The sequence below is a fragment of the Heliangelus exortis genome, chromosome 5 (genome assembly GCF_036169615.1).
Source record: "Heliangelus exortis chromosome 5, bHelExo1.hap1, whole genome shotgun sequence".
Lineage (NCBI taxonomy): Eukaryota > Metazoa > Chordata > Aves > Apodiformes > Trochilidae > Heliangelus > Heliangelus exortis.
In genome coordinates, this window is record NC_092426.1 from 17567202 (window position 1) to 17592327 (window position 25126).

At 37.3% G+C, this 25126-nt stretch overlaps 1 protein-coding gene across 3 annotated transcripts in view; it reads left to right on the plus strand.

The window, feature by feature from the left end:
* PTPN21 (protein tyrosine phosphatase non-receptor type 21) overlaps positions 1–24163 on the plus strand; it is a 44617-nt gene extending 20454 nt beyond the window's left edge. The window contains exons 4-20 of one of the 3 annotated variants that reach the window (XM_071745804.1): positions 160–185; positions 380–447; positions 890–960; positions 2247–2334; positions 2533–2621; positions 3460–3547; positions 4257–4336; positions 5509–5610; positions 6193–6253; positions 6738–6822; positions 7788–9253; positions 11417–11554; positions 14068–14289; positions 15520–15648; positions 15982–16216; positions 16754–16914; positions 17740–24163. In XM_071745804.1, the coding sequence (XP_071601905.1) occupies positions 160–185; positions 380–447; positions 890–960; positions 2247–2334; positions 2533–2621; positions 3460–3547; positions 4257–4336; positions 5509–5610; positions 6193–6253; positions 6738–6822; positions 7788–9253; positions 11417–11554; positions 14068–14289; positions 15520–15648; positions 15982–16216; positions 16754–16914; positions 17740–17868 (3238 nt within the window). In that variant the 3' untranslated portion in view covers positions 17869–24163. The remainder of the gene's footprint in view (positions 1–159; positions 186–379; positions 448–889; positions 961–2246; positions 2335–2532; positions 2622–3459; positions 3548–4256; positions 4337–5508; positions 5611–6192; positions 6254–6737; positions 6823–7787; positions 9254–11416; positions 11555–14067; positions 14290–15519; positions 15649–15981; positions 16217–16753; positions 16915–17739) is intronic. The other 2 variants (XM_071745802.1, XM_071745803.1) reach the window with 2 other exon arrangements.
* The last annotated feature ends 963 nt before the right edge of the window (positions 24164–25126 follow it).

The following is a 25126-nucleotide window of genomic DNA, read 5'->3' on the forward strand; positions in this document are numbered from 1 at the left end:
TAGCTGACCATGCTAAGGGCTTATCACCAGAGACACGTTCCAACCTCAACCATTCTGTAATAAACAAAACAAAACAGAAAACAAATAAAAAACAGAGACTAAGGAACTTGGAGCAACATGCTGATTGTTTTATCTTTTCTTCTCCTTTCCTATCCACAGGAGTGTAACCAAATTTTCAGAACAAGGTAAAAAGATGGGTTGTTTTTTTACTTTTCTTCATAAGCATTTATGGTTAGTTTGTTCCATTGTTTTGCTTTGAGATTGTAGTTCAATAGGATGGAGATTTGCTATTTGAAGATCCTTCTGCAATTAATTGCTTATTGAATCATTCTGTTACAAATGTTTGAATCCAGTAAATTTTTTATTTTTATTTTTTTAGCTGATTTTGGAGACTATGATCAGTATGAATCTCAGGAGTTTCTGCAAAGATTTGCTTTGTTTCCAGTGGTAAGTGCTTACTTTAATACATTTAGATTCATAAAATTATTAATTTAAATTGATATCTTTTCTTAGATTTATAAATGCAAATCATTATTAAAGACACCATGATATTTTTAGCTTACTGCTCTGTAGATTTTCAAATTAAGTACAGGGTGTTTTTGAAACTGGAGCAAGATATAATACCTTACATTACACAGGAGCAAAGATCTTGCAAGATCTCTTCAATTTTGTTCTATATTACATGGAAAAAAAGGTTGGTGTGGAAGATGGGAAAGTGAGTAAGGCCACTTTAGAACAGTGCTTGTGTTTTTTGCTTTTGTGTGCATTGCAGCCTTTAAGCTCCAAGGCTGGAGTGGAGGATTGATTCACCCATGTAAAGAAACTATAACCATTTACTTTTACAGAATTTGTTTTTAATTTCATTCTACAAATGCTGTCTTACCTTAAGGGTTGGCTGCAAGAAGAGAAAATATTGGAAGAAGCGACACAGAAGGTTGCCTTGCTACATCAGAAGTACAGGTAACATTTTTAAAACTTTGACTTAATTTTGCTTGCTTCAGTAGCTCAGGAAGTTGGGAGTCTCAGAAGACAGTTGGACTAATTCCACATTCCATTGAAATGAGCTTTTCCACATTAAAATTATAAGAATCTTTGCTGAAATAAAGTGAAATGAGAATGGCTATTAAAATAAATAAGAAGTCTCTGCTTGAAAATTAAGAATACAGCACATAATTCAATAGTGTGACTTTTTTCTGTGTAATGATTCTGAAACTTGTTTATATGGATTGGTAACCCTAGTAAGGGTCATTGCTTGATGAACAACATTGGCAGATTCTGAGGGCAGTAGAAATGTAGCCAGTCACTGTTCCAGAATTCTTATTATCCAGGTAAAAGGTATCCAAGATGCAGTAGGCCAAGGCAGAGCGAAGTGAAGCTTTCTGTTGTCAGTTCATCAGTGAAAAAACGTTTGTGACTATCTGCATAATACTGATTATTTTTACTTTTTGAAAAATTCAATTTTTTTATTTTTTAAATGCTTTTGTAACAAGATTGCATAGTTACTGTTCAGCAAAGAAAACTTCATGACATCAGGATAGAGTGAGGAAGCAGAAAGAATGATGATTGAAAAAGTATTGGCAGACATATGAATGAGCATGAGAGGGTTTTTCAGGTAGAGATATCTTTTATGAGATGAACTGAGGTAGGTAGGGAAGCACAAGCTTGTAAATCCATGTAAAACTGTCTTTCCCGGTTGGTCAAATTAAAAAAAAAAAAAAAAATTACCTTTACATACAGATATTATTCTTCTCCTGTTTTCTTTCTCATAGTTTTATAACCATTACAGTTAAAATTCTGTCAGCATTTAGAAAATTAGACCCTCTTTCCTGAAATGTGAAACATCAAATTTCATATTGGTCCTAAACATATATATATATGTCTGCAGGAGAAATTCACAATTGAAAATAGAGAAACTGAACAGATGTGCCAGAATAATCGCTCTGACAAAGTGAAAAAAATATGGTGACAATGGTGGATTTGAAGAAGAATTGTCAGCCATTAGCAGAGATGATAATTTTAGGTGGTCTGTGTTGCCTTTTAGAGATGCCTGAGGAAAAGGATTTACCAGAATCAAAGTATAAAAGTTGAGACAAGTGTATCAGTCACTGGCACAGATGAAAACAGCATGATTTGATAATTGTCTGGAAGCCTTGGGGGTGCTTTTCAAGCTTTGACTTTGTCAGCCATAATAAAACAAAGGTGTTTTTTTCTTATGGACAATACTAGCTGTTTGTTGTCATTTGTAGAGGCCTTACTCCTCCTGATGCAGAAATGTTATATATGCAAGAAGTAGAGAGAATGGATGGCTATGGTGAAGAGACATATCCTGCAAAGGTAAACAGGGCTTTGATCTTTGCTTCAGTTACTTTTTTCCCCTGTGTGAAAAGTGTTACTTTCTGCCCAAAATAAATAAAACTCGGAAATCACATCACTCTTTTTCTTCCCTTGAATTGTAGAATTAGTTGCTTCTTAGGTAATTTTGCGTTCAAAGACTTTTTTCTCTATTTGTATAATTTTTGCAATTTCTTCCAGGACAGCCAAGGAAGTGACATATTCATTGGAGCATGTCTTGATGGTATCTTTGTGAAACACAAAAACGGCCGTCCTCCTGTGGTATTTAGGTGAGTATCATTAAAATTTAGTCTTCATGGGGAATGGCCTTTTCTCTGCTGACTTCAGGAGGGGTTGCTTGGCCATTCTTGGACAGAATTTGGAATCAATTTTTAAAAAAATGAACATGACATTATTGTTACTGCACCTCAGGCAGATGAGGATGAGTAGTGTAGAAAGTGCTATAAGCCACTTCTATATAATGAAAATGGAAATTGTATAAATACCTTTAGAGAGTCCTGTATGTAGATCATGCTTTTTGCCTGTGTTTGTGCACTGCATAATACTAATACATCAATTATTTAGGCTTTATTTACACTAAGATAATTCTGAGGGATCAAACTATATTAATATGTAATGAGAAGTTGAATAAATATGTGATGTTATAGTTCTTGCAATCTAACTTTTTCTTATCTGTCAATATGCAAGAGACTTCTTGAACATATGTATAGCAATGTCTTAGTGGCTTTGTTTAGCATAGATTATATTTCATTCCCCTAGAATGTATGGCTTGCTTTCAGGTAGTTGGGACATTATAATATACTGGTAACTAAATTTGCCTTATTTATTAACTTATTTATTTATTTTAAAGATAGGACTTGAAAGAATTTCAAGTGAAAGATGAGTAATAAACTTACTATTCCACATGTTATGCATCTTCAAAAGAATTAGTCTCGTTTTTTCCTTCCAGCAGTCATTTAGCAGATATGGACATGATGGTCTGCAGCTTGTTCAGATACACTCTTGAGGTTTATATTTGTCCTCAGTGCTGGCTCTTTTTGTCAGTTGTGTTTTCTGTGGTTTGAAAATCAAAGCTTACCAGTAACCTTCTATCCCTTTTGTCTGCAGGTGGCATGATATTTCCAACATGTCCCACAACAAATCCTTTTTTGCTTTAGAGTTGACAAACAAAGAAGAGACAATCCAATTCCAAACTGTGAGTAGGTTTTTGGGTTTCATTTTTTCAGTAAGGCATCTGTAAATAAAAACTCAAATTGAGCCTGCTAATTTAGCTGAAAGGATAAAAACTGCTTTAATATATTTAACAATTTTGAACTGCATGAGTGAGTCAAAGCTAATAATACTGTCTCTGGCTAACTTTCCATGGAAAATTAGACCTTTTATGTTGATTACATGGACAGGTTTTGTTTAGTTGGTCATAAACATTTCTATCCATTCCAGTAAAATATCTGGCATTTTTTTTTACTTTTAAATCTGTGGCATTTAAAGATAAACACAGTTTTAGAGCTTTGCTGGTATGGACCACGTTGTTCCTTACAGAATTAGTTTTACTATCTCAGTAAGGCAGCTGGTGACAATCTTACAATATTTTATATTTTAATATATATATATACAAACACACTATAAATTGTTTTAGTACTTAAGAGTGTCTTCAACAAAAAGCTTCTGCTTTCAACTTTTGTAAATCTAATATAATTGTTAGGGTATAATGCATGTTCAGGTCTCCAAGCTACACTTATAGGCAAAACCTGGTGACAGCCATGAAGTTGTATGAAAACAAAATCAGTCAATGACAATTTCATTTTAAATAATTTCAGCAGCTTGTCTGAAAGCAAGTGAAGGGTGTGCATATATGGCCTAATATGCACAAACTATTTTTTTTTTTTTTTTTTATTTTTTGGCAGGAAGATATGGAAACAGCAAAATATGTGTGGAGGATGTGTGTGGCTAGACACAAATTCTACAGACTGAATAAATGTAGCCTGTAAGTACATTACATAAGCAGAACTCTTGGTGCCCTTGAAGCTTCTGCTGGGAAGTGAAATCTTTTATAACTTCTGTAATGTCTTAACTGTCTTTTTTGATGGTAGTAATTAATGACAAGGGTTTTTTCCTTTTTTTTTTTGTACATACTTACCACCACTTTCTGAGACATGTCCTGCTTTATAACAGAGGACAATAGTAAACAGTGAAATCTTATCAAAAGTAATAGTTTTTGACCCATGCTGCTGGATCTCAGTTCTGTGACAGACTTCAGTTGCTTTGAGGGCTACTATTCTAAACTGTTTGTGAGCTACTGGAATCACTGGGATTTTGTTCTGGGTTTGGGTGAACTGCTCTCAAAGGACACTCTAGAGGCCTTTAAAAGGACGGGAAGTGTATGTGAAGCACTCCTGAAATGTGCTGGATTGACAGCTGGAGGCATGTGGTCCTTTGAATATCCATGGAATTCATATAGCTCAAGTAGCACCAGTGCAAAGTAAATTTAATACAATTCACCAAATTAAATTTAAATTTTAATGGGCTGGTCTCCAACTTGTAAATCATGGGCTGGAATTTGAGCTACTCCACTGGTACAGCTTTCTTTCAGTTAAGTTGATTCAATCAAGGAAGAGAGAATTATACCCAGTGAACAGTCTGTCATAAAAAAGCATGGTTCCCAAATGTTCCATTACTTCTCTTGGTACATGAGAAGAGAGCTATGGAGAGGTTCGTCCAAAATTTGCTGAGACCAGTGGAAAGATAATGGAATATTTTATACAACAGCTGACTTGCTAGTGTGTTTAATTGTAATTTATTTTAGAAGAATACGATTAATTGGGAATGTATTAGACTTCATACCTCAAAGCCTGCAAACCTGGCTGCCTTTTGTGGCTAAGAAATATTGGTAGAAGTAGTGCATTTGGGGGGCTTGTGCATTGCTACATGAATAATGTTAGTTCTGTAGTTCTGTATTGGATATCAGCCTCTAGGATTCCTTATGTTAGCCTTTTCACCACACCATGGTTTTATTAGTAGGTGAAGTCCTCAAATAAAACATTTTATTTCTCTAATGTTCCCTGTCATCTGGTCCTGCTGCTGCAAACTCTTATGCATGCCTTTATTAAGTTCAGCTTGGTATTTTTTTTTCTTTATCTGTACGTACCTTGTCTTTAGAGACTCCCTGGACTCTCCACCTGAGGAGGGCTCTCAGAAAACTTCCCTCATTCTTTCCCTTCCACGCTTTCCAATCCTTTCTCGTCCTTCACTTCCCAAAGGGTGAGCTGAAAAATCATCTTTCTGAAAACTGGCAGTTCCTGCATTTGCAATATTCTACTGTCTTTTGACCTTGCCTTGGTGCAAGATGCAGAGTACAGGTGCAGTGTAGGGCTGGAAGAAGGAGCTTCAGGATTCTGAACCTCACATCCTAGAGGCAATCCATCAAATTATGAAAATTTGTTACCATACGCTTGAGTGTTAGAATGTACAATTGCTCACGCACTTTAGTCACATTTTCCAGTACCTCTAACATCTGTAACCTTATGCTCTGTAAACAGTTTTATGTATGGCCTTGTAGAAAAGGTAACTTACAGTATGAGATTTTATATGGGGTTGAAATTTGGAATTAGTCCCCAGTTCAGTAACTCTACTGCTTTTTCTGCAGATGCTTCTATGCATCACAGAAAAGGGGCAAAGATCCTGGTTTTGTGATTCTGTTCATACTGCCTGTGATGGTGGTTTGTCCTGGGGAGGTCTATTTAACACTGGACCTGGGTCTGACTTGTCTTGGGAATGCTTTGCAAGGTTTGAAATACATCTTCTTGTTAAGAATCATTTCTCACCATAAAATTTCTTCTGTAGACAAACTCAGCCTGTTACAGTGAATCCTGTTAGAAGACGCTCTTCATCCAGGATGTCTATGGTAAGGAGAGCAAATAGTTTATTTTTGCATTCTTACAAATTTCAGTTGTTTTTGAAGCAGACATTACTTTTCTTCGGTGAAATAAAATGAGCAGTGAAAAAGATGGGTCTAGTGTGTGAGAAACTGTTTCTGACTTGAGAAAAAGCTTCAATGTAACATCTGAATAATGGCATTAAAGTAATGGCAATGAATAATGTTTTAAATGTTTCTTTTTTTAGTTTGATTGCTCTGTCTCTAGGAGACTCATCTAGGAGAGTCTCCTAGATGTCAGATGCCAAGGTACCTTCTTGCGTTTGCCGTATGTGGCTTTAATAGGAGAAACTTACATTGCTGATTTAGAGGAATGGTTTAGAATTAAGGCTTTGTATGTGCCTGTGTGTATTATACATTATATATTATATAGACCATTATACATTATATAAAATATTAAAAGCTTATTTTAAAAATACATTAGTTTTTAACAATAAAATGCTTGCTTTCTTAGCCCAAGCCTCAGCCTTATATGATGCCTCCACCACCTCAGCTGCATTACAATGGCCATTATACTGAACCGTATGCATCCTCCCAAGGTAAGTTCATTAAATCCAAGGCCACGTTACAGAACTTTGGAAGGTAAAAGCTATCAATTTACTTTAGTTAGAGCTGAATAAATTCATATGGTGAACATGGGATAAGCTTGTACAACATCACTTGTTGAAGTGCTCGCTGCTATTCCAGGCACATAGGTGAATGTGAAACTAAATCTGTTTTGGTTGGAAAAGACCTTTAGGGTCATTAAGTCCAACCATTAGCCCCTACACTGCCAAGTCTACTGCTAAACTTTGTCCCTATGCACTACATCTACATCTCTTTTAAAAAAACTTCAGGGATGGTGATTCAACCACGTCCCTGGAATATTCCCTGGGCAGCTTGTTCCAGTGCCTGACAACCCTTTCTGTGAAGCAATTTTTCTTAACCAGTTGAAACCTCCCCTAACACAAAATGAGGATGTTTCCATGTGGCCTGGGGAGGGGGGGGGTGGGGGGAGAAGAAGAAAAAGGGGGTTTTCTTTAGTTGTTATGGTGGTGTTTTTAGTTGTTTGATGCTTTTTTGTTTGCTTTTTTGTTTGTTTGGGTTTTTTCCTTGCTTTTTTAAACTGGTCTCATTAGATTAGTGTAGAAAGTGGCGTACACATTTTTTCTTTCAGTTAGTGGGGTTTAAGACTGATATGGATTTTGTTAAACTTCAGCTGAAACTTAGAAAACCTGTCCTAAGTGGAAGAAAGCCATTCTTAAACTGAGACAGTGTTTTCCTGTAGGAATTTGCATCATCTAAATGAACCATAATAATCATTCTGGCATACATACCTTAGCATAACAAAATCTGGGGTTGTTTTATTTTTTATTTTATTTGTTTTCCCCTTCCCATTTCAATACATAGCTTAGAATGACTGAAGTTTTGAAAATCTCAGACACTGGCAATCTACGTCTTAATAGAGAATCTCTTTTTTTTTGATGTCTGGGACATGAAGATTGTTCTTAAATTTTACTTTCAGATAACCTCTTTGTGAGCAATCAGAATGGATACTACTGTCACTCTCAGACAAGCCTGGATAGAGCCCCTCATGACTACAGTGGTCGGATCCGCAACGGCAGCGTCTACAGTGCACATAGCACAAACTCCTTGAACAATCCCCAGCATTATTTGCAGCCGTCCCCCATGTCCTCTAACCCAAGCATTACTGGAAGTGACGTTCTCAGAACTGATTACGTGCCATCACATAGACACAGTGCACTAATACCCCCTTCTTATCGTCCCACGCCAGACTATGAAACTGTGATGAGGCAGCTCAACAGGGGAATGGTGCATGCAGACAGGCAGAGTCATTCAATGAGAAATCTTAACATCAGCAATTCATATGCTTACAGCAGGCCTGATGCCTTAGTTTACAGCCAACCTGAAATACGAGAGCACGCCCACTTTGCTTCTCCACAATCCAACCACTATCCATTTAACCTCAACTACAGTTTTCATAGCCAGTCGCCCTACCCCTATCCTGCTGAAAAGCGCCCGGTTGTTGGGGCAGTCAGCGTGCCTGAGCTGACAAATGTGCAGCTCCAGGCTCAGGACTATCCAGCACCAAATATAATGAAGACCCAGGTCTATCGCCCACCTCCGCCATACCCCTACCCAAGGCCTGCAAACAGTACTCCAGACCTTTCAAGACACATCTACATTAGCAGCAGCAATCCAGATCTTATCACAAGGCGAGTGCACCACTCTGTCCAGACATTTCAGGAAGACAGCCTGCCTGTGGCACATTCTCTTCAGGAGGTCAGTGAACCTCTAACATCAGCACGCCATGCTCAGCTGCAGAAAAGGAACAGCATTGAAATAGCAGGCTTGGCTCCCAGCTTTGAAGGAATAAGAATTAAAGAGAGGACCATGTCAGCCTCTGCAGCTGATGTGGCTCTTCCGAGAGTTATCTCAGAAGGATCGCAGCCCAACATTCTGTTGGAGAGAACAAAGCAAAAAGAAAGTGAGCCAGAAGAAAGTGTGAACTGTGATCATAAGAAAACCCTTTCAGATGCCACTATGCTGATTCACAGTAGTGAGGAAGAAGAAGAATTTGAAGAAGAAAACAAGGCTAGTTCAAGTCTTTCCCCTCTCCCTGAAGATCAAACCCAACTTTCATCTGTGATGGGTGGTTATTCTCATGATTCAGTACTGAACTACCCTTATAGCTCTGTTGCTTCATCTGCTGGCCCTTTGCATATTCTTGAGCCTAAATTACATATTACAGAGACAGAAAAGAGAATGAAAGATGTGAGCCCCATTCATTTGCTAGTAGAAAGCCAGGTACAGAGAAGAGGGGAAGGTCTGCTTACTCCATCTATGTCGGAATCTGATCTTACAACATCGGGGAGGTACAGAATAAAGAAAGATTCAGTAAAGAAGAGACCTGTGTCTGATCTTTTGTCTGGGAAGAAGAATATTGTGGAAGGCCTTCCCCCTCTAGGTGTAAGTGGATATATTCCTCTTCTTTTGAGTTTTCTGTAGTGGGAGTTGTGGGGGGGTTTGTTTGATGTTTGGGTTTTTTTTTTAAATCAGTCTGAAATATTTTTAAAATGTGCAGATTAAAAGCTTTCTTGAGATCAACCTTTATTTTTCTGTTTTTCCCTGATTAACTTTGCTTAATTATCTTTCATCCCCTTTTCTTCCATGTCTGAGTTCTGTTTGTACAGTTTTCCCATGCAAATCCAGCTTTGCAGCCTACATCCATCTGGTAGACCTAACCTATCAACTACAGAAGGAGCTAATTTAATGTCAGTTCCAGATCCCAAATTCTGCCCTCCCTATCTTTATCTCAATTAGAAGCAACTCTTCCTGTTCCACTGCCAGGTTTCTAATCTTCCTTCATCTGAAAAATCAGATGTAGCTGGGTGTTTTTTTGTCACTGAGGCACTCTTGATGCATTAGGCAAGAAATTCTATTCTTGCATTCTCTTCTTTCCTCCACTGCTTCCCATTTTCATATCCTTTCCCTTTTGCCTTCTCTTCAAGCTGTTTTTATCCCAGTAAAGGTATTTCTTGCTTGCCATGTCTTTCTCTCCTCCAATCTTATGAAGCCAGAAACAGTGAACATGTGCAAGTTTCACCTTCCCTCTACTTCCCACCCCATAGAAACATTAAGGTCTGTGTGGTACTGTACAATTTCACTGGGAGTCCTCTACTCATTTTGTTTTAAACCTTTGCCAGTTTTGTGCAGTCTGTGGCATATTTCAGGTGCTACTGGAAGAAGACCATTTTTGCTATTGTTTTACCTTTTTAAAATTCATTGTTAACTTTGCCTACTTGAGTTAGTGTCATATGGTTTTCATCATAAATGTGACTGCAGTGCAGCTACCATTTAACTTCTGCTGCTGTAGTAACTTACAGCTGATGCTACTAAAGCTAACCTATGCAAAAGCCATGTATTTGAATAGTTACTGCTCTCACAATTTTTTGTCTGTCAGACTTGCTATGCATGGAGCTGAACACAAGGAAATGAAAATTCATCAGCTTCAACTCATTTTACAATCGTGTATGTTTTTCTAAAGCTTCCCTCCTTCAGTTTGTTGTGTGGAAATAGCAAAAAAAAGGTGATACCTTTCTCCTTCTGCTCACATTTAGTTACTTAGTGTTTTGTTCTCCAGAAGATACATTTTTAGACACCAAAATCATGCCCTGCTTTTTCTTTCTGATGGCTTCGTCAATGCTCATGTCAGCCTTTGAAATGAAATTGATACTAAAACTTTTTTTTTTGAAACTTTCAGTAATATACTTTCTGGTTCAGCAACCAATGTTTGCACATTTTGCTTTTCACTGGACTCTTAACTGTTGTGTTTTTGTTAATTTCTCTTTTAAATGTGGTCTCATCCTCTTAGCTTGTTCTTCCTATTCCTTATGAATGTTCAGCTTTTGAAAGCATTGACTGTTATTCAAACAGCTTATATACTCACATTTTCAGTGTATTTTTGTTAACAACAAAACTTAGCAACTGCATAAATGATGAAGTTTTCTCTTACACTTTTTAAAAGAATGAATTTATTCCTTCATAAAAAACCTCCTTTGGTATTTTTCTAAAATAATGAATGGTAACTTCAATTATTTAGATTAATTTAATGGTCTGGTTCAATGCTCAGATTTGTCTGCAGTTTTGTGTTCACGTTTTGTGTGTGTGGTTTGTTGTCAAGCATTTAACTATGTCCAATTATCTTAAAGGCCTGTGGTCATTGTTATGCCTGCTTGTAGGCAATAAAAAGTGCCTGCAAACTGAATAGTTCAGTAAGGAATTATTTTTATGTATTTTTGGGGTTGAGAAGTGATTTCAATTCTGTCCAAGAATGCTAATTATCCAGAGTGGTCACCTCACACCCTCAGTTGTGAGCTAAGTAGGGAGCAATATTTGTCATTCTCATGCAGTTTTGTTAACCTGCCTGGAATGAAGACAGACTTGTGTTGTGTCCTTGGAGGAATGTAGTCCCACCACCCTAATGTCTCACTGAGTGCTTATCAAAGAGAAAGGTCAGAGCTGTTTGCAGAAGTAGTCAAACAAGTGTCCTTTGCTTAGTTGAACCAATCTGCTTTCTGCTTTACAATTTCATCAAATATTTAAGACTAAGTTTCAGCTTTTCTGTTACAGGGTATGAAAAAGAATAAAAATGATGCAAAAAAAATAGGACCTCTAAAACTGGCTGCCCTAAATGGACTTGCTTTGACTAGAATGCCTCTGCCAGATGAGGGAAAGGAAGAATCAACAAGAGCAACAAATGATGAACGGGTATGTTGAAGTGTTTTAACATGTGATTTCTTTTTTACATCAGTGATTTTTCAAAATTAAATGCATAGGAATGGTACTTTGTGTTGACTTTAAATGCTGCAGATTCAAAGACATGCAAATACTCAGAATAGAAACAAAACGAACACTGGGTTGATTAGTCATTGCTAGTATTGGTGTAACTCAGACTTTTCCTTAAGATTTAAGATTATAGTGATTTAGATTATAGCTTATCTTTTAAACATACAAGAAGCAAATTATCTAGTAACTACTGATACATTTTTGTGTAGAGTCTTTCTGTTTTCCCTCTTAATTTTTGAGTTTTCCAGACTGAGAATGTATTAAAATTAAAATTGAGTGTGAGGTTGAACTGAGTTATAATCATTAGTAATTCATACAGTTTTTACAATAAATTATGTAGTTAAATTTATCCCCAAGGTACGGTTTCTGCAGATTGTATTTGTATATACATGTTTTCCTTAGGTGAATCACTGAAAGTATAAGTGGGACTAGTGTAATCTGCAGAAATTTTAAATTCAGTAAAAGTTCTCAGATCACCGAGAGCACATCAGATTCTAGAATCTGAGCATCATTCTTTGAGAAATTTTACTCCATCTGTTTGTGTCAGGGTAAACAACATCAATAAAAATACTTCAGCCTGCCTTGTATAGCATTGCATAGGTTACAGGAAAGTGAAATGCAGTCAATATCCAGCACGTGAAGGGCTCTGTGGAACAGTTCTGTCATTACACATCTGACCAGGGAGCAACTAGATCCGCTAAGGTCCATGGTGATTATTGTACATTCTGCAGCCAGTGGTCTCTTTAGAATGCTGTTCTGAGCACGTCTGGCATCCTCAGCTGCAGAATCCCTCTAGCTCAACTTGTTGACAGTCACTGGGCAGGGATTAGAACCTGAGGAACAGTCCTGCTCTCACCAGCTGCAGTTTTAAGGAACAGACCTAGAAAATTAATTGCAGGTCACATAGTAGAAATTCAGTCTTGGGCTTTGAAGGCTTGGAGTGAGATCCATAGGAGGATGATTTGACTGTTCTATTTCACTGCAGCTGGGATTCTTTTTGAACTATATGTACACTACTTAAAGATGTTAAGGGGCAAAAAATAACATTGAGTTACTGAGATTTAGTTCCATATTTAGTACCTGTGTTTGTTATTTCCTCTTACTTACAGCCGTTATATCTCCTGGACTGATCTTCTTGAATTCAGCAATATTATTATTCAGCTAGCTCTGCCCAAAATGTTGAGGTAAAAGAATCCACTAAGTCAATCTGTGAAAAAGACATGTCACTACACTTTCTCTTCAGACAGTCATGTGAGGGCAGAATAGATACTGTGAAATGGGAGTAATCCCCTCAAAAGCTGAGAAAAGGTAATGCAAAGCAGACAAGTGACATGTAAGGAAGTCCAGACTGCAGATATTTTAGATGACTTTAAAGTTGATTCAGTGCCTGTTTCACTGCTCAACCTCATGTTATTTTCAGTTTAAATGAGGGTTAAGATAATAAAGGAGTTTGTACAGCTGACATATTGATGTGCAAATTGTGTACCGTGGAGGTTTTACACCTTCCTCTGCAACATTTGGCATTACGGTTATTTGAGACGAGACATTCTCTGACCTGATACTGCAGAGCAGTTGCTGTTAGAGGCTGGGGGCATGTGACATAGATGAAATTTTCTGGCTGAAATCTTACATATTATTCCTCTAATTATTGTTGGCAAAGAGATGCTGAAATTCCAGAAGTGTCTTATGATTTAGAAAGAACTTGGTTTTGAAAGAATAAATGGGAGGGTGGGGGCAGGGCAGGGAGGGAGCAACTTATTTAATAAAATTGAATGAATTAAATAGAAAAAAATACAGGGTTTACACCTCAGCTGCAGCAAGATGTTTAAAGAAGGCTTTGCTGCTGTGTGCATAATTTAGTATCTTTAGCTTAAGAAAATGTGAAATATTGGTAGTGAATTATTAGCTCATTGATGAAGGCAAGTGTTTTACATTTTTAGAATTGTCCAAATGACAAAGTTGATCACTTCAGCTTTTATGTGAGGTGACCTTTTGTGACCTTTTCAGATGTTGTGATCTAACATGTTGTGTTAAGGAAGAGTATTTATTGGAATTTTCTTGTTCAAAGGTATTTTCTTGGAGTATAGCGTAGGTATCTGGTTTGGCCAAATATTTCTTTGCCCAACTGGGTTCTATTATGGAAACCATGAAGTGATTTTTCTTTCATCAGTGGTATTCACAGTCTTTGTGCTCTAATGAAGTATAACAGGCTTCTTAGTTTTTCACTTGAACAAAATTCCTGCTGATTAGGGTTGCTTCTAGTTTATCCTGGAACGTTTGTGGGAACAAATGCTGGAAGAGCGTTTTCAACTCTGGAAGAGCATTGCAAAAGTATGCAGTAGAGGGAAATGCATTTTATACTGGATGAATTCTCTGTTTAAACAGACTTGCTCTAGAATGTGGCTTTGTATGGTTGTCTGTGTTCTGCCTTTCAGTGCAAAGCTCTGGAGCAGCGGTTGGAGCAGGGAATGGTGTTCACGGAATATGAGCGGATTCAAAAAAAAAGACTCAGAGATGGTGAGTGCTCCATAGCTCGGCTTCCTGAGAATGCCGAACGGAACCGGTTCCGGGATGTCCTTCCCTATGATGATACCAGAGTAGAGCTTGTCCCAACCAAAGAAAATAACACGGGTTACATCAACGCATCTCATATCAAGGTAAGAGAAATACTGTTGGAGAATTTTTTCCCAGTTCATGTAGTAACAAAAAATGGATTTGTCTGTCAGCTCTGGTTTGGTCAGATGAGTAAGAATCCCTCCATCTTTCCATTCTCTGCAGTGGTTTCTTTGGGGAAAAGAGAAACCTGTTTTTCCTCATTACCCAGGGTAATATGGAGGGTTAATTACTGAGAAGTTTTGCTTCTGTCTTGATCTGCTGTGTGCTTTGTGTCTCATCTCTCTGTGGATTGATGCTGACCAAAGGCATGTCTGTTCTTCCTAGGGTTAAAATTATTGCTTAATAACAAACTGGGATCCTTTGCAATGATATGGTATTTTGATCTGTAGTGATAATCCCTAGTATTTCCTCAGTTTCTCAGAGTAGATCCACAACAGGCAGTAATCTGGCTCCCAGATTAAGCTTTAATTGATGGTCAGAGAAGCAGATAGAGCCAGCAGAAACCTGCTCTTTTGTAATCTTCAGTTGCCCCCTTTCCATAGCCTTAGCTCTTTAAACTGATTAAAAAAGTGAAGCAGCTGCAAGACGAACTCAAGAGCCTTCAAGGCAGTTCATTAATTTTCAGTGCATTTCCCTACTTAATGTTCAATTACATTTTGTTTCACAGGTTCTCTGAAAAGCATTGAGATTGTCAAAGCAGCAGTTGTACTTGTGTAGCTGCTATTAAAAAAAAAAAAAAATGTGTAGTACAATAGTTTCTATACTTAAACTCATTCCCAAATATTGAATAACTCTTCTGACCTGTCTCAATTTTTTTTTTTTTTTTTTTTTTTTTTTTTTTTTTTTTTTTTTTGGAGGAAATATCAGCAAATTCTGGAGTTTTAATGTGTATAATAGGATTTACAGCACTGGGGCACGAAAGTTTCTCTAACCCCAAACTAAGATACCTAAAATTCATATAGGAGAAATTATTTGTTTTCCCTCACTTTTATATCATGCTTATTATGCAAAACACAGTTATGTGTTTTGGTTTTAATTCATTTAGGGTTTTTTTTGTTTTGTTTGTTTGTTTTTTTATTGCCTATGCAATTTTAACCATTGTGTCTCCTGCATCTATTGTGCAGCTAAAAAATGGGAAGCAGATTTAACTGCCAGTGAGCTCCTACACTGTTGTGGCCTTTTTTCAGTTTGTACATCTTCAAATGACTGAGTTAAGAATTGGAGAAAGGGAGCTTTCAATAATTAACAACCTAATATCTTTGATTTAACAGGTCTCTGTTGGTGGCATAGAGTGGGATTACATTGCTACACAGGGCCCTTTGCAGAATACATGTCAGGATTTCTGGCAAATGATCTGGGAACAAGGAATTGCCATCATAGCTATGGTGACAGCAGAGGAAGTGAGTATAAACTGAGTCAGGTTTCTCACAGAAATCTGCTATGATGTGGTTATGATCTGTTAGAGAAAGAGGGTCTTCACTCCAACAAGAAAGAAATCAAATACGCATTTTGAGTGAACCCTTTGCCATTCTGTCTTGTTTTATTTCTCAGAAAGATGTAAATTTGCAAAGGCTTTCTGCTGGAAAGTTGGTTTACTCAGAGAGAAACTGTAACAATCACATAATCAACACTGTAGTAGTCCTTAAGTGAGTAGAGATAGCAGTTGTTACAGGAGCATGAGTTGTATGAGTGTTCTTAACGTTTGTTGCTGAGCAAGCTTCTTTATTTTCAAGGAAAGTGGGCGAGAAAAAAGCTTCAGATACTGGCCACGTCTTGGTTCCAGACACAACACTGTAACCTATGGAAGATTTAAGATTACCACACGATTCCGTACTGACTCTGGCTGCTATGCAACTACAGGTTTGAAGATTAAACATCTTCTCACAGGACAGGAGAGAGCAGTTTGGCACCTGCAGTATACTGACTGGCCAGAGCATGGTTGTCCAGAAGATTTAAAAGGATTTCTATGTAAGTTGTACATAGCTCTGCTTTTGGGTTTGGGTTTGTTGTTTTGCTTTTTTTTAATACCTCCTAAAATAGCTGCTATATGTGAATTAGCTTTACTCTACACCAAGCCTTCCACTGTAAAAGGTTTCTTTGCACCAGCAAGAGACTGTATTTTTGGAAGGAATGTACCTGCCAGTTTATAAAAGTGTCTGTTTATGTCTAAAGCCAAATATTTAATTTACTAAAAGTTCATATAGATTAAAACATAATTGCATCATATATTGCACACTCCAGCATGTTCCAGCAGCAGCAAGATTGCCACAAACAGCCTTTGGTGGGGGACAAGGGGAATGAGGCAAAGAAAGCCTTGCAAAAGTTACGTGGTGTTTATAGATCTGTATTGCTTTGGTTGGGATATTTGATTTTTACAGTGTGCCACTTTTCTGTGGCATGCCATTTGTCAAATTACAACTTTTCTGGTGGTCATACAGGGTAATAGCATTGGTTATGGGGTTTCATCTCCTAAATTTATCATTCTTACCTTGTTGAACTCAACAGCATACTTGGAAGAGATACAGTCAGTGCGGCGCCACACGAACAGCACTGCGGATCCTAAAAGCTCAAATCCTCCTGTACTGGTACACTGCAGTGCAGGTGTTGGACGAACAGGAGTGGTCATACTGTCAGAGATCATGATTGCTTGCTTGGAACACAATGAGGTGATCTCTTTTTCCTTCTCATGCTTTAAATAATGTTGGGTAATAGAAGAGTAAGTAACCTACCTAAGAAATATTTTACGGCTCTTCAAGGGAGCTTTCCCAAGATGTGGCCTTTGGAAGAGCCCTCACAGCTAGGTTGAAAGAGCCCTTTACAATTCAGCAGAAGTTAATAATCTGGGGTTTCCCACTTCCACGCTGGGTACCAGAATGCTCTTTTGGATTCTTGACTCAATGAGATGTTGAGTCCCTGAGTGGAACAAGGTACAAAGGCTACGAAGTGTGTTTCAGGATTTTTCCCTGACTTTACCATTTTTACTTCATGCCTCTAGCTTTAATGGATAACATTCAAGAACATGCTTTGTAGCCAGTCTCTGTGCTTATTATTAAGTATTTTGTAACTAAAAGTAGTGTGTTTGCAGTATTGGTTTCAGCAGTGGAAAGAAAGCAGTATTTTAATAGAATAAAATTTGGTCCTTTCAGCTTTTAGCCAGAAGTGAACAGCTGTAAAGTGTTTATTAAGTCTCAGCTGGCATATCATATTATTAATATACTGTTTTGTTGTGCATCTGTCATAACACTATGACAAACTTTTGCAGCTATTAGGTTTTTGAATACCCAGAAAACAGGCAAGTTTATCATTATGCATATTTCACCAATGAGAATGTAGGCATTGTCAGTGGTGTAGTGCAAGCATGTCAGAGCTGAAATGAAAGCAGCTGATTCTGCTCTTAGATCCCTGCTACTGCTCTGAACCTCCTGCTGAGAAAGCGGGAGCTGCTCTCCCTGCTCAGCAGCCACTTGTTACAGTTTGTTCTCTTCCTCCAGATGCTGGACATCCCACGAGTGCTGGACATGCTGAGGCAGCAGAGAATGATGATGGTGCAGACTCTTTCACAGTACACTTTCGTCTATGGAGTTCTCATTCAGTTTCTCAGAAGCTCTAGACTTATATAATCCCCACCACTTCCAGAGGGATACTGCAAGAGTTTACAGAAAGAAAATTATGGTTGCCCATGCAGACCTGCTCTCAGTGGTGTGGGTTTGTTTTTTTTTTTTTGGATGATGAATCACACAGTTACCTTTTAAGACTGGTATGTGACTGTGAAATGCAAGTCAGTGTAACAGTCCCTGCAAAACAGGATCTTTGCTGGACTAAGCTTTTCTCATGTTCAGCTGCAGTCATATTAGGGAATGATTTTACTTGTACTTGCATACGTTCTTTAGAGTGGTGTTACCCTGGGCAAAATAAATACCTTATGGAATGGAAGTACATGGCACAATTTTACTAATGTTATGTTTTAAAACCTAAGTGTTAGCTGTGGGAAAGCTGAAAATCCATACCTGCACATAGGGTGAGAGAGCTGCTCCTAGGGAACGTCAAGGTCTTATGCAGTTTCATTCTGCTTTCAATTTTATATTAAAAACAATATATCTGTATTTTTTTAAATGAACATTTGGTTTCCTCTGGCTTACTCAGCAAAATAGCAGCTCTTGGATACTTTAAACTGTTGCTTTAAGGACAGTTGTTTTTATATTCTGCATTTTTTAATTGAAAAAGAACCAAAATGCCGTAACCCAAACTTTCGTAAATGGCAGAGGAGAAAACTGACAGTGGTTGAACTAGCTTTTCAAATATCATTCAGAAAGCGCTAGGGGAAGCTATCATTAGGTAGTTGTAGTTGTAGTGCCATGTAATAGAACTGAGAAGTGAAAGATTATGTTAACTGCTGGTAACTTCCATTTGAGCAGAGGCATGTTTGCCTGCAACAAGAAGGAGAAAAATAATTATTCACAAGATTATCGGTGACAAATGGTTGAGAGAAAGTACATATTCAGTATTATTCATATATTTAGATGACAGTTTGATTTTACTGGCTGAAATCAAAGTGGATGCAAATGTTTTAAGCACTTTTTTTGCTCTGTTATTTATGTAGATAAACATAGAAACTATAATCATGCATTGTTTCATACGGTTATACCGTTACCAATCTGTTATTTTTGGAAGAGCCTTTTAAGTTGATGAAGTGAGAGAACCAAAATTGGAGTAAGAAGGTGCATAGTGGCAAAGCAGAACTGATCATATGAAACATAATGGAGGAGGTGTGGCAGCTGTGATTGCTGCTTTGCAAAGTGCAAAGATGACCATTAAAAATATTTATGTTCCCAGTCAAGAAAGCCTTTAAAGCAGGAGAAGTTTCTGTCGAATCCTCACGGTTATTTTGTCAGTATTAAAACAGATTTTGCTAATTCTGTGCAGCATTGCAATGAAGGGAATCCACAGAAGCCATTTGAAAACACCTGCACAATGTAAGAGCTCTTAGAGAGAACACTGGAGATGTGGGTATTTTAGTGGCTGTGTAGGTGGCTGAGTCAATGGCTGTACCGTGGACCTGAAGATGATTCATACCTTCAGGAGTTTCTATTTTGTCCCAGAGGTCTGGTCTAATTACAGTATCTCTAAATAATCCTGTCTGTGGTTTTCAAACAGGGACCGTGTGGTTTTACCTGCCTTTTCAAGTGTTTTGAGATGCTGACTTGAAAAACCCTATTCAAAAGTGAGCTATTAGGTCTAATTTTAACACAAAAAACAAACCCATTTTCCAAGCATGTTTATGTGCCCATTTCCCTTGATACCTGCTTAGTGAACTGAAATGAGACTGAAAGTTGTTTTTATCATTCGTGAAATTATTTTATTTTTCTGAGCTGTAGCAAGGGTTTGGAAACTATTATGAAAAATTAAAACCCCCTCAAAACAACAATTTTCTCCCAAAACATTAATTAAGAATAATAGGTTGCCTCAATTTCCTATGTAATGACCACAAATTAAAAAAAAACAAAACAAAACAATGCGTGGTCCTAATGACATTGTGCTACTATGTCTTTCTTTAAAAAATGTACTGCTTTAAAGTATATTGTCTAGTGCTCTTGGTCTGCTTTTAGGCAGTCTGAATTGTCCTGCTCTCAGTAAAAGTAACAGGAAAGTCCAGAGGAAATCAGTTACTGCAGACTGATTCTTTAAATATAAATCTTGCAAGTAAACTGATTTAATATATGTGTGTTAACAAAAGTATTGAAAGAAACACAAATATTTATGTCATACTATGTTTTAAAAACATTGCTATTTTTTGCCACAATTCACTTTTATTTTCAGAAATATGTATCTTCAGAATGTGTAGCTATGCTCTAAAAAGGAGTTTGTAGCATTTCTACTTCTAAACATTGGACTGCCATCTTTGTACCCAGATACATGCAGCTTTTAATGAAATGATATACAACCACAACTTCAACTGGCAATTTTTAGCTGTTCAGCAGTTACTGGGGCAGAAGATCAGCTGTGAGGTTTTTAAAAAAAAAAAAACAACTGTTAAAACAAGGAATTTAATGCAAAACTTATGGGATTGTCTGCAGTGAGTGAGGAACTGTGTCTTTTGTCTTCCTTTCCCATTTTACTGAAAGAAGTTGAGTTAACTTTCAGAGGTGGGTGCTCCCTTATTTGGTAGTCACAGTCTGGGTTTATTTTTTCAAGCATAACACTGCTACCTCCTCAACTTCCACTCTGAGTTCTGTCCATCAGCAGCATCCTGGTTTTACATTAATAGACTTGACCCTTATGGACTTGGCTTTGGTGAGTTTTCCTTCTGAAGACAGCAGGATTGCTTTTGTATGCAATCATATGGCTTCAAGTAAGCATTGAAAATGAGCAGTTTCTCTTCCTGAGATACCAAATGAAAATAGACTCCAGAACCTCCTGTAGCAGAACTAATTTTTAAAGCAGTTTAGATTTTCAATTAACTTTTAAAAGAAAATTCAGGTTTTAGCACTTCGTTCTGAGTCTTGAAAAGGGATGCTTGTTTACATGTAGCTGTGCTGAATGCTTCAGGAAGTGTTGGAAGAATGAGAACACCCACTGTCCAAATACAGGCACAGTGTGAGTCAAAGGTGCATTTATTTGTCAGAGCTTAAAATTCCACTAAAAGCCTGTGCTTTTTGCCAGAAGTGCTTTGGTTTTTATGGGTATGAAACCAGATTATTTTGCAAGATTTGAGATGACTTATTAGTAAGTTGTATGAAGACATTTTTGCAATAAATGGGAAAGATGATGCTGATCTCTAGGGATGTCGGAGCTCTCAGGGATAAATAAAGGTGCTATATACTGTCAAGAGACAGATTTGGCTGTCTTTGGTGGGCTAGGTGGAAAATGCTTTTTAGTATCAAAATTCTATGAAGAGTCAGGAGTTGAACCCATAAATTGTGGTAGGGGCTTCTGCACACTTGACTTCTTTCTTGGTTGCTGTGGTGAGAGTTTTTGGCCAGTGAATCTGTACTTTTGGGCTAGCAGCTCTTCTCTAAGAACACAAGTCAGAGCCCTGCTCATTGCAAAGATGTCACTGGCTTAGCAGGCTGAGCTGTAGGCTGCAAATCACTCCCTGCCTCCTTCTGTGAGGGACAAGGTTGGTGGAACATGGGGGAGTTTTGCAGAGCTTTTTTGCAGCCTGCACAGCTGTGCTTTCCTTTTTCTGCTGTCCCCCATGAAGAGCAGAAAGTTTTATGCCTTTGTATTGCTGTCATGGTGATACCTTTGCCACAAGTGAATGGAAAAGCTACAAGTGCAGGGCACTATGATTTATATCTAGGAAAAAATTTAAATAATAATTTAAAATTTAAATAAAAGCAGGTGAGCAAGGCAGAGTTCCTCTGATTTTGGTGGATGAAAAGCTGCTCTAGATTGTTATAAAAATGTAGAGAAAAAATAAAATCCAGAAAAGAAAAAGTAAAATATTTACTAAAATGGAAAAAAAATTCTTGGCATTTTGGGAAATTTATGTTTGGCTCTCCTTGTAATTCTGTACACTTTTTAACTGATACTGAAATTTTGACATTCAGAGCAATTTTCTTTGAAAATAGCTTCTAAACCTTAGTAAGTAAGATTACCTAGGGGTGCTGCTACATTTTTCTTGTTGGAGCAGCTTTTAAAGTTGATTGGCTTGTGGATTTTAGTGGCCTCTGGACCAAACTTGGGAACTGCAGGGTTGTTTATTATACAAGCTTGCTGTGTAATGAGACCTCAGTTTTCTTTTATCAGTAGTGCTACTAAAACCACGGATTTAAGAATACAAACTCATTACTGTATTTCAGTAGTTAGTTCAAATTATCAATGTAAAAGAACACTTAAATTATTAAGAACTCTATGCTTTAGGGTTTGTTGGATTTTTTTCAGTACTGCAAAGTTATTCAAAGCCAGAGTCCAGTCCTGCAAGATGCAAAATTCCTGCAGTTCTTCCCGATATTGCAGGAATTGAAATGGGCTTATTGCCAATGAAAGCTTGAGCCCTTAAGGCATTAATACTCACAAGTCTACTTTAAATTTAAATACAGATTACAAGAATTAGCCAAAAGAATGCAGCAGGAATGTGCATTCAAAGGAAAAGTAGCTGAGATAGTTGGGAAATAATTCTCTTGTGAAAGTACAAAATGTTGGAAGTAGAGAGTGAGGATTTGAGGAATGGCTGAAGGCATTTGGAGGAGAATTTGGAACGTTTTGTATCCACAGTAGAGCTGTTAGAAGGGTTTGATTTGTATGGTATGTTTTTCATGGCATGGTAGGGTAAACGAAGATGTAGTTATAGGTGTTATTTTTACTGGCTTTTTAAAAGGTGACTTTGAAACTCCAAATATTTTTTTCAGAGGTTCTGTCACTTTTACATATCTTCCTTTCCAAATGTATTTAATGCAATCTGTCAGCTTAGTTTCTCTTTATTGATTAAAGGTCAGGTTTTTCAAACCTTGGTCTCTGGTTTTATAGAATCAAATTGCAGGGGGAATAGGCATACACGCAATTTTGCAGTGAAATATAAAGAATTTGTGAAGGCAGCCAGGTGTTTACAGTAGGTGTCAATTGCAGGAGTTCAAGGCTGGGCTGAAAATCAGGCCCTTGCAACATGGAATTTAAAGTACTTAGAAACTATGTTGCAGCACATCATTTGCAATACAGTGATACTAATATAATACTTTGCTAGGGTAAGGGAAAAGATCCTTAACTTTTAGCAGCTGTTGCGAACTTTTCTGTAAAAAAAACACAATTTCCTAAAAGATCCTGTTGGGGACCAGCTAACTCGGTGCATTGTGTGGGCACCAGAAGTGATACTTCTGTGTCTACAGGGGCTGACAAGAGATTTGTTAACTTCAGAGAGCATTTCAAAAAGCAGCTGCTATATGGCCTTTGATTTTATTTGCTATTTTTCATATGCTGCTGCAGTCAGTGGTGAAGAATAATCTCCAGTGAATTTGTTCTTTAGAGGTCTATTCTTCAGCTCTAATTAGGGAAGAACAAAGAAATAAAATACAGAGAATTCAATTAATAGAGTTTACAACAGATCCAGCTTGTGGCAAGCTAGTGAGCAAGTCTGTAGATACAGTAATGTTGTTATTTTGGTTCACATACGTGGCAATCAAAACTACCAAATTATTAATTTCAATAACACAGTTTCAGAAGGTGCCTAACTTTTATAAAGGGAATTTAAAAGCTATTTTTCCATTTGGAAATACTTAGCTAAAGTTAGAAGACCTTTAAAATACTTTAAAGACTTTGCAAACACCATTGATTTTTTAGAATGGTAGGAAACTTGATGGGGAAAAATCCATGTAGTATCCTCCAGTCTGTCTCCTTGCTAATCCTGAGTAATTCTGGCAGATGAGGCGTATATGGCTTTTACAAAAATATTTTCTTATCTTGCTTTGAAATTCCCAACATATCTGTTGTCTTTTTAGCTGATCTGGGGGAGATCTGAATGGAAATTTTAGAATCCTGGCAAATCAGTAAGTATGTACACTCCTGCACATTGCTGAAATCTCTGAAAGCAAGTGGGTGTTTGAAGTCCTTTCAGCAGTTTTGCAGGACTGAGTCCTTAATGTCAGAGGAGTGCAGGATGTGGCTCCATCTTCTTTTGTTTTCATTTGAGCCAGTATGCAAGGATTTCAATGGGACTTGGTTTAAACAGTAGCAAACTTGAAGTATTATTTTCTAGTACTAAGCTAGTGGTTAACGTGTCTATTTTTGCTGTCTTGCCACCAATACTGTAAAAATGTATAATCAAAACAGCTTTAATTCTTGTAAAACTGAAATTGGTTTGTAAAGCAATGTACAAATTGTGTTTCATAGAAAAGCTTGTATTACTGAATGTAATATATGTGAAATGAATATATTATAGTCTATTTTTGCCATGGAAATAAATATTTGAAGCAACTGTGAGCTTTTATCATTCCATTATTTAAAGATAAATCAGAATTAGTTTGCACTAGTGGCAGTAGGCTGTAACTTTTCTAAAGCACTGCAGGTGCTGTCCTGCCTCTCAGTACAGATATAAAACTTGTACTGTCAGACACTTATAGTGGTTATCTTTGAATCAGAAAAATCTTGGCCCTGTTTCCCTATCATTGTTTAAATTATTTTGCATTTTGTAAAGCTATTTTTACAATTCAACATTCAATTTCCCTTTCATGTTCAAGAGGAGGATGGATAAAATATTTTGAAAGCTGCCAAACTCTTTCTGAAAGTGAGAGAGGAAGCAGTTGCTGGTGTACTTACTGTGATTAGAGCTGCTACCAACAGCTAACGCTGACATTTTTCTTCATTTTTTAATTGACAGTCAGAAAGGGACTTGGTGCAAAAGGCTTTGCTGTATTACATCTGGTGCAGTGCCAGGACCATGATGAATGAATTGACCACTGGACATTGCAATTTCACAATGGAGAGTTACATTCCCCTTTGCAAAAGGCCTGGGTGTGCTGCCCACTTTACTGTATCTGAAGCAACCAGGTTTTTAACTAAAATTTTTCTTTTAGGTATGCACAGTTTGATGGCATTAATCAACTTAAGGTAAGACAGTTGCATAGATAGGTACTTATCTGAACAATTCCCATATCCTGGGAAATGTCCTGTGCAATGTTCAGTGTGGGCCAAGCTTTCTTATTTGACAAGAATTCAAAATCAGGAGAGGGAAATGCAAGTTCTTGGGCTCCTAAGCACATGGTAAACCCACCCAAGAATTCTGGGAGATTTATTATTTATACTGGTTTTAGCCCCTTCAGAAACATAAATATCCCCTAAATGCAAATTGCTCTAAGCTATAGCTTTTATTTTACTGCCACTGTAAAATCCCCATTAGAGCCTAGGGAAGGGGTTTGACTCTTGGATTTGGCACAGCAGGCAGCA